This window comes from Formica exsecta, unplaced genomic scaffold (assembly GCF_003651465.1).
Source record: "Formica exsecta isolate Colony F162 unplaced genomic scaffold, ASM365146v1 scaffold228, whole genome shotgun sequence".
Classification (NCBI taxonomy): domain Eukaryota; kingdom Metazoa; phylum Arthropoda; class Insecta; order Hymenoptera; family Formicidae; genus Formica; species Formica exsecta.
The window spans coordinates 98821-107874 of NW_021849573.1; the positions used below are offsets into that span (position 1 = coordinate 98821).

Below are 9054 nucleotides of genomic sequence, written 5' to 3' on the forward strand. Positions count from 1 at the left end.
ATATTTTGTATAATATATTTAAAAATTTTTTGTAATATATTTTATAATTATACATTATGTAATTTCTAATTATATAATATATACATTTTATATCATTCTTCGTGTATTATATTTTTTATTTGACATATTTGTAAAATCTGTTTATTAAAAAAAACCTATATATCAAAAAAAAATTAAAATAAAAATTTTTCCTCCTTGATGATATCTCCACCTTAACGAAGGCATTTGTCGGGTGAGGAGGTTTGTGTGCTCTAATGAACCTGAGAGCTATGCCGGCGGTAATGTATAGCGTTTTCGAATGAAGCAAGTTTAATCGTTCTGAGATCGATTAATGACGTCATATACTCCGTCTTGGATTATTAGGAATACTTGAATTATTTTATAGATTAATAAATGAAATACTTTAGTAATCATTTGATTGATTAATCACGGCAAAGAATCTTGTATTTTAAAGACAAAATAACGTCAAAAATGGAGAACGTACTTTATATTATTCATATTAATCAGATTCTCTCAAAACTTATTTTTGGTCAAATATATATTCATAGTAAATTGGCTTTAATCGCTCTCAAAGCGATCAAACTTGCTTCACTCAAAAACGCTAATAGTTACCGGTAGGGTCACCCATGCCGGACAGGTCGAAGGGGAAGAGTCAGACTAAGAGAGATACTGTAGTTATATTTTTTATATTAATATTTTAAAATAAAATAAAAGTAAAAAAGATAATAATAGAGAAAAGGGAGCTTCAATCATTTTTGAAATTAATGTCGTATAAATATAAATATAAATCTCCCGAAAAAAGTATTTTCGGATTTCCGGCCTTTTAATTAAAATTCTGAATGAAATTCTACAAGATAGAAAAAATACTCTTAACATTTTATACGTTAAAAAAACAATATTGTATAAGACACCGTGATTTTTTGACATTTTGCGAAATCTGACAGCTGATAGTGTCACGCTGTCAACAATTAAACTTCCTTAAAAAAACAATAGAACACAGTTAAAACCATGGAAAAATATAATTAATTATACTTATATAAATTTGTCTAATAATAGCATTTAATGTACATCGGTGAGTACTAGTGCATCCAACTGAATTCATAAATTTAAAAATTAATTAAATAATATAATTATAAAAAAAATTAATAATAAAAGCTAAATAACTTAAAAGCATAATTTAATAATGTTTAAAATGCTTAATACTTTTGTTTCAAAGTTAAGAAAAGAGCAATTTATTGTAAATATCTTCTACACATTATATTTAAAAATTAGGAAAAAAATGATTAAGAAAATTTATTTAAGAACATTTATTTTATTTTATATACATAAAAATACTTTAATTATAATTTATTATCGCTGTAGTATATACATAGAATGACAAAACATCACGCGCAGTTAATAAAACATTAATAATCCATAATATTTCTCCGCATTTTTGATCCACAATTATGTATATTTAGCACGGCCGTTTTACCGTGGCACCAAAAAATAAATCTGGCCATGTAGTTCCGCCAGTTCTAAAATGGATCTAGTTGACGCTACTGTACGAGCTAGAAAAGGCGTCTTTCAAAAAACGGCGGCGTGGCGCGTGGCCTCTCACTCTCTCAGGCTTTTCTCTGGAATTATATATGAAATATACATGATTTTAAAATTTCTACATAAATAAATTAAAAACGTATATAATCTAATATGATTTAATATGATATAGAGTATTGCTCTCTGTCATCATATTTGTCTTGTGTCTGATGCCATAGTGACAGCAATTTCGACATGTATCAATTGAAACAGATTACAGATTGAAAGAAAAGGATCCGTTCATATCTGTCGGCTGTCGGTGCTGTAGTAAGGAGGTTATGTTTGCCCGGAATGTCACGCCGTCTCGCCATTCCTTTCGCGTAGTGGACGAAGTGGCGTGTTGGATTTTTGCGCTTCGGCTCGAACTCGAATCGATTCAACGGTATCGAATTATACGGTAAATGTCAGAATAAGTTGTTTTGCTCGCAAGGATGTGATTTGCCATTGATATGTAACGAAATTTCGAAAGATGTTATGTGTGCTTTAGCTTTGAAACGACGAGAAATGCTGCTTTAACCTCACTTATCCTATAAGTACGATAACTTGTAATTGTTGCTTGGCAAGATATAACTATACGATCTTACATAATGCATTATTTTAAATTCATTTTTCAATACATTAAAAATATTGCTATTAATTTAATTTTTTTTTAAGTTAATTTTTTTTTATATGTAACTGACAAAACAATAAAATGATGTGACAGAAGTAGTAATGATAAATTTGCTATAATTCCATGAAATTCATTCTTGCTTTATTAAAATCATATTATTTTATTATAATTATGATAAATTATCATCTATATAATAATTGTTTCTTCAGTAAATTTATCCTTCCATATTTTATAACAGATCTCTATAGAATGGAAGAATATGCAAGAGAACCATGTCCCTGGCGAATAGTGGACGACTGCGGTGGTGCCTTCACGATGGGTGTCATAGGTGGAGCAATCTTTCAAAGTATCAAAGGTTTCCGCAATGCACCAAGTGGATGGAAACAGCGTTTTACGGGCAGTGTTGTAGCAATCAGACAGAGAGCACCCATAATTGCTGGAAATTTTGCAGTATGGGGTGGGATGTTCTCCACAATTGATTGCACATTAGTTCACTTTAGGGGAGGAAAGGAAGATCCTTATAATTCTATTATTAGCGGGGCTGCAACTGGTGGAATTTTAGCCGCAAGAAATGGGCTGCCAGCAATGGTAGGCAGTGCGATCATTGGTGGAGTGTTATTGGCTCTGATAGAAGGTGTAGGAATTTGCTTTACACGTCTCTCTGCTGAACAGTTTAAACCACCATCACTGGTTGAAGATCCATCGCAATTCGGCCCACCTCCACAAGGCTATCCATCATAATGTTCAAACAAATTGATTAGACTTATTTCAAATTAGAATGAAATGTTCAAGTATAATGACATATTCTTTCCAGCAATATTTTACAACAGAATATACTTGAGTGTTTCTTTTTGCCAGTGTTAAATTTGTATGCAGCCTCAAGATCTTAGACTTAATATCAAATAATATTTTGTTTTCTTATTTGCCACTGTAATTCTTTCAACCTTCTAGTTAAGATACCAAACATGATACTTTATGTAAGAATATATCTCCTGTAAATACTTATAAAATATAAATAACAAAAGTGAATGCACAGATATTAGATCACCTTTATAGTGCATTTTATTATAAATTATTGATTAATACTTCACATTTGTATAAAATATATACATGCTAAAGAATAATTAATCTTTTCATAGTATTAATATAGCATAATCAGTAATAAAACTAAATTTAAGCATGTTAAGGGGATGGAGCCAGGAAGTCTAGGTCGTCGTCTTCAAATTCCTCGAAATCATTTAGAGATGGTTCTATGGATAAATCTAATTTTTGTTGTGTTAGATCATTTGAATCCTTTGTTACTGGCTCAATCTTCACATAGTTATTTCTTATTGACACATCTGGCAATATTTCTTGTCCTGAACATTTGGACCCAAGTAGAGAGTTTCTCAAATGTAATCGCTCAACCTATCAAAGAATTTTTGAAATGTTATTCTTATTTTCTTCTCATTTGTGTATCAGAATTATAGATTAAAAAGCGCCTCTGATTTTAATTATATATTTAAATATCTAAATTTTTCTCTGCAGATATACCTGTAAGGCGAGTATTTGTTTCTCAATCTTAGATAATATGTCAGTCAAAAATTCTTTTTGATTCAGCAATCGCTCACGATATTGCGCCATATCAATTGAAGAGAGTCGTGCTTCCTTACTCATTGTTGTAGATTTTTCTATTGATTTTTAAAATATTACACATTACTTGATATAATAGTCCATAACTCACTGCAACTGTGTTTGGCAACATGCAATATATACATAATCGTTCAACTATTTTCAAGGAGCAAACTAGAGTCTCTACAAATTTGCGAAAATATAACGCAGCCGTTGAGTGAACAATTCTGATTGGTGTATTACTTTCAGATCTACCAATCAGAGCCGAAAGTAAATTTCAATAGTAGTGTTTTGCCGAACACACCGGTACCGAGCCGCCATATTTACTCTGGGACAATGCTTGTGTCTTGTGTGCAGTCAAGGGTGAATCTCTATTATATTTAATAATATTGCTGTTATATAGAAAAATGTTATTTGACAAATTTCATTACATTATAGGTAATTTTATAACGTTTTTGGAATCAGCTTTGGCAGAAATTGCGGAGTAAATATGCAGTCGAAGATTATGTGCTTTACTCATCAAGTGACTCTTCCTTTATCGTAAGTAAACGCCATCTAAAGCATGACTGCCAATTTCAGTATATATGCAACGGTCGATATGTAGATGTGTACATATGTGCGTGCGTGTGTGTATTTATATAAGAGAGAGAAAGAGAGAGAGTTTTTAATATCCCTCTCTTATATATATTACACATAAAGATAATATAAAAAATAACACATAATTCCAACATCTCTATTGCTTAATCTGCAGACGATAATATAAATAACGAAATAAAAATGTATACAATATCTTTTTGACGAATTTTGTAAACGAAAAAATTTATTCCGACACATAAAAATTTCCTGATCTGGGGGACAGCGTAAATGAAGAGCTTCATCAATTAATACAATAATATTTTATTCTTTCTACAAAGATCTACATGGTATTATAGGCTAATGACACTTTAATATAATAGGAATGTTTTTAGGTACAGAGCAAATGGACCACCATTTATGTAATTCACATAAATATGTACGATTATCCTAATTTTTTTTTTTTGTATGTGTTTAAACGTGCGAATTAATTTGAATAGGATGCGAGTTTCCAGTCCGCATGCAATTATGTTGTCTTTATATAATTAAATTCTTATTGTTGGGAGATAATGAGGATTTATATCATAATATTCCGTTTTGTGGAACTTCCGTTTATGTAGGATTTATCGATTAATTTTATTGGCCCATAGTTTTTGTGTAGAATATTATTTACATATAAATACATGCACACAACTCTTGGGCGGAAATTGTATTGAAAGAGAAAGAGATCTACAGTCATTAGGCTATTTCCGATTAGACAATTACTCTCGCGAGATCTTGTGATTATCAAAGATATTTCTATCCACTATTGCGTTATCGCGCACCAAGATAAATGTTATAAAGACATTGGCCTAATTTACCGCTTTAGGATTGGCCGAAATTTCCTATCTGCGAACAATCAATAGAATAATCAATTATAAATTATTTCATTCTATAAATCCTTTTTAATTGAGAGTCAAATTGGCGCAATATATTCTCTATTATACTTCTCCGACAACGATATTTTAACATTTTAACATTTAGGGATTGTTTCATAATGTTCAAGACTACTATAAACATTCCACAGTAAGATAAATAAAGCTAACTCTTCCAGTATCAGATTGAATATAGAGGTCTTTTCTGAAATACTTTTTCGTTATTTTTAGTTTAGTTTTAAAAATGAAGAAAATCCGTGAGAAATATCTATTTCGTTAATTTAAATATCTGTAATTTTATTATTTAATAGGTATATATATAGTGTGTGCTATAAATTGTCTTTATTATTGTAATAGTGCATATAGTTCTAAACATTGCATACTGATTAGATACAGAAAGAAAACAAAATACAAATTGGATTTTTGAAAGAAATTATTAAAAGTTATGGAAAATTTATTGATTACAAGGTACTGGAAGGGTTAAGAAATGATCGGATGATAGAATTCAATCGCTATCATCCTTCACGTGGAAATGTGACGTAATAGATGTTATTTTATTCATTTTACAACTTTGAAACTTTAGACCCTTATTAATTTCTTAACTTGTTTATTCATTTCGTATACTTGAATTAGAAAATTTCATTTACAATTGTACATTAAAATAAAATTTATTACGGTCGGATGATAGAGAAAATTATACATTAAGTACTAGTTTTTGACATTTGAGAGCAGGTAAAAAATTTGGAATATAATCGCTATATTTATATTAATGTAAATGTATCGGAAGAATTAGATGAGTAGTATATCTTGAAATTTTTTAGAAAACTAAAACTATAAATTAATTAGAAATATAAAGGATGTTCAATCACACAGCAGCATTTAAAATTTACAACTATAAATATCGCTCTATGAATATGAACTGAGGTACATGGTAACATTGGAAAATTTGAATTGAAATTTTCAAACTTATACATATAATTTTACAAGACGCATTGAAGACTATAAATTAAATATATAAAATAAATAATACGGAAAATTAATATACAACTTAACATTTAATGCACTGATTGAAAGAAGAAATTCAGGATGAAGAAAACATGCTCCGGAATGCAATATAGTACCGTATTGAACTTTTTTGAAGCTACACGCCACTTCTGTAGTCGGTATCATCCGTACAATAATGGAATTAGAGAAACCAATGTCACATTATAGTTTATTTTTATCTTCCCGTTTATAGTTTAGAAACGGGAAGATAGAGACGTGTCTCCCGTATATACACATATATCACATACCTCTACTTTCAAGATACAGAATGACATTACTCATTTTATAAGTCCACGGTATTACATTCACGATGCAGCCTGAAAGAATAAATTAGAAAGTGGTTTGTGTATGGCTGCAGTAAATTGTCACGATTCTCATTAAACTTCTATCTTTTCGATATCACCGGAGCAGAGCTTTGCGATCAGATATCGAATCATAGATTATAGTGCCGTTCATTACTGCAGCAAAAATCGCGTCAATCCTTGGAAGATGGAGGTGATTCCCTACTGTTGTCGCTGGTGAAGCTGGATAAACCGAGGCCGCCGATCTCGTGGCTGGACGAGCCCGTCGGTGAGTTGCTGCTGCTCCTGGCACCGCTCAAAGCCGTCACATTCGTGCTATCCGCCGGTATCAGGCCTTCCTTCATGCGCTTCTTCTGCTTCATACGCCTGTTCTGGAACCAGATCTTCACCTGCGTCTCGTTAAGCTGCAGCGCGGAAGCGATCTCGATGCGTCTCGCTCGCGTCAGGTACTTGTTGAAATGAAACTCCTTCTCCAGTTCGGTCAGTTGTTTATTCGTGAAGTTTGTGCGTCCGGTATTGTTGAAGCTACCGGCGATACCGGCCAACGAACCGGCGATACAACTCACTGTTCCACTGGCGGTACTTCCGTATACCGAGGAGCTTGGCCCCGCAACTGTACCGCCACCGTACTCGATCGCATTCGGATTCGCTTTGGTCGCTGAAACAAAAAATTTTTATTTTTGCTATAATAAAATAAGGCGTACACTAATTATACAGACATTGGTTTGAATTGATTGACTGAATATTGTTGGCATATTTATCTTGATTAATTTATAATCAATTTTTTCAGCGAACATTGAGCAATTGAAAATAAAATAATGCTTTTCACAAGGAAAACTTCAAAGAGATCAATAATATAGGATAAGAAGATCTTAATTTCCATATAAATTCAATTATATTGTATTTCATTGCGATTAAAATTTAGAGTTTAATTGTCGAAATATTTATGAAAGGATTTTTGTCTGTCAGAGACTTGCTTAGGACAAATTTATTGAAAACGACATACGCATATCTCTTAAGTAACTAATGTGGAAACATCTCGTGTTCAAATAAGTAAAGTATTAATTGAAGTAATAGAATATTCTTGTATGGGAGATAAAACGGTTTATAAAATAATATCAAATATAGTAACAAAAGCGATATCCTCATTGAATGCAGACGTTTCTGCTATGTGTTTTCAATTTGGATGTAATCTTCTAATTGTAAGTATGATAGAACGTACAACAGACGTGGACGTAATATGTGTCGAATCAAGATCAAGTCAAATCCTTAAGTGACAGTCGTTTGCCGGCCATAACAGCTGGTCACTACCCGGGGAAAGCAGTTTTAGGGAGATGACCTGTGCAAAGCTGAAGGAACGATAGGGTTGATCCCCTAAATCTGGATCAAATTGCATCAGCTGTAGAATAAACATCCGCAGTTACAGCGCCGTTACGTGAAATTTTTGATTTTTTCGCTTTATCGATGTTTTACATATGGTACGATTTTTAATATTCAATTCATTCCGACTATTTTACAACGCAGATAAATTTTTGGTTTGGGAGACAGATGATGCAATTAAAATATTGAGGACAAAAGTGACGCGCTTTAGGCAGAGGACGAGGATACATTATGAAAATTAGATTGTTATTTAGACTACGGTATGTAGCAATCAATTTACTTAATGGCAGGGGATGGACGAAACTGTCAAGCCACCGCCTTAAAGTCACGTCTTCCCCATTATGTACATTTTCCTTCGACATCTTTAGCTTCGCCCTTCAATATTTTTGTAATACATTTTTGTTCTTTTTATCTGCTCCAAAGAAATTATAATATTCTGGCATCTTTCTCTCTCTCTCTCTCTCTCTCTCTCTCTCTCTCTCTCTCTCTCTCTCTCTCTCTCTCTCTCTCTCTCTCTCTCTCTCTCTCTCTCTCTCTCTCTCTCTCTCTCTCTCTCTCTCTCTCTCTCTCTCTCTCTCTCTCTCTCTCTCTCTCTCTCTCTCTCTCTCTCTCTCTCTCTCTCTCTCTCTCTCTCTCTCTCTCTCTCTCTCTCTCTCTCTCTCTCTCTCTCTCTCTCTCTCTCTCTCTCTCTCTCTCTCTCTCTCTCTCTCTCTCTCTCTCTCTCTCTCTCTCTCTCTCTCTCTCTCTCTCTCTCTCTCTCTCTCTCTCTCTCTCTCTCTCTCTCTCTCTCTCTCTCTCTCTCTCTCTCTCTCTCTCTCTCTCTCTCTCTCTCTCTCTCTCTCTCTCTCTCTCTCTCTCTCTCTCTCTCTCTCTCTCTCTCTCTCTCTCTCTCTCTCTCTCTCTCTCTCTCTCTCTCTCTCTCTCTCTCTCTCTCTCTCTCTCTCTCTCTCTCTCTCTCTCTCTCTCTCTCTCTCTCTCTCTCTCTCTCTCTCTCTCTCTCTCTCTCTCTCTCTCTCTCTCTCTCTCTCTCTCTCTCTCTCTCTCT

General features: G+C 33.1%; 3 protein-coding genes across 4 annotated transcripts; 1 reads left to right on the forward strand and 2 right to left on the reverse strand.

The window, feature by feature from the left end:
* The first annotated feature begins 1580 nt into the window (after window positions 1–1580).
* LOC115235588 (mitochondrial import inner membrane translocase subunit Tim17-B-like) lies at window positions 1581–3211 on the forward strand. 2 transcript variants are annotated; one of them, XM_029807483.1, is made up of 2 exons: window positions 1581–1972; window positions 2424–3211. In XM_029807483.1, the coding sequence occupies exon 2, from the start codon at window positions 2435–2437 to the stop codon at window positions 2924–2926; it is 492 nt and encodes a 163-aa protein (XP_029663343.1). In that variant the 5' UTR covers window positions 1581–1972; window positions 2424–2434; the 3' UTR covers window positions 2927–3211. The 2 variants fall into 2 exon arrangements, with proteins under 2 accessions (XP_029663343.1, XP_029663344.1); XM_029807484.1 differs by having other exon boundaries at window positions 1662–2108.
* A 17-nt stretch (window positions 3212–3228) lies between these two features.
* Window positions 3229–3978, reverse strand: LOC115235590. Its single transcript, XM_029807485.1, has 2 exons — window positions 3719–3978; window positions 3229–3592 (listed from the first exon to the last, which is right to left on the reverse strand). Exons 1-2 carry the CDS (start codon window positions 3839–3841, stop codon window positions 3368–3370), a joined length of 348 nt encoding a protein of 115 aa, XP_029663345.1. The 5' UTR covers window positions 3842–3978; the 3' UTR covers window positions 3229–3367.
* Window positions 3979–5327: 1349 nt separating this feature from the next.
* Window positions 5328–7297, reverse strand: LOC115235617 (homeobox protein Hox-A1-like; the record flags this gene model as incomplete). Its single annotated transcript, XM_029807520.1, has 1 exon — window positions 5328–7297. A coding segment is annotated over one exon (495 nt), but the record flags the coding sequence as incomplete, so codon positions are not given.
* Window positions 7298–9054: the final 1757 nt, after the last annotated feature.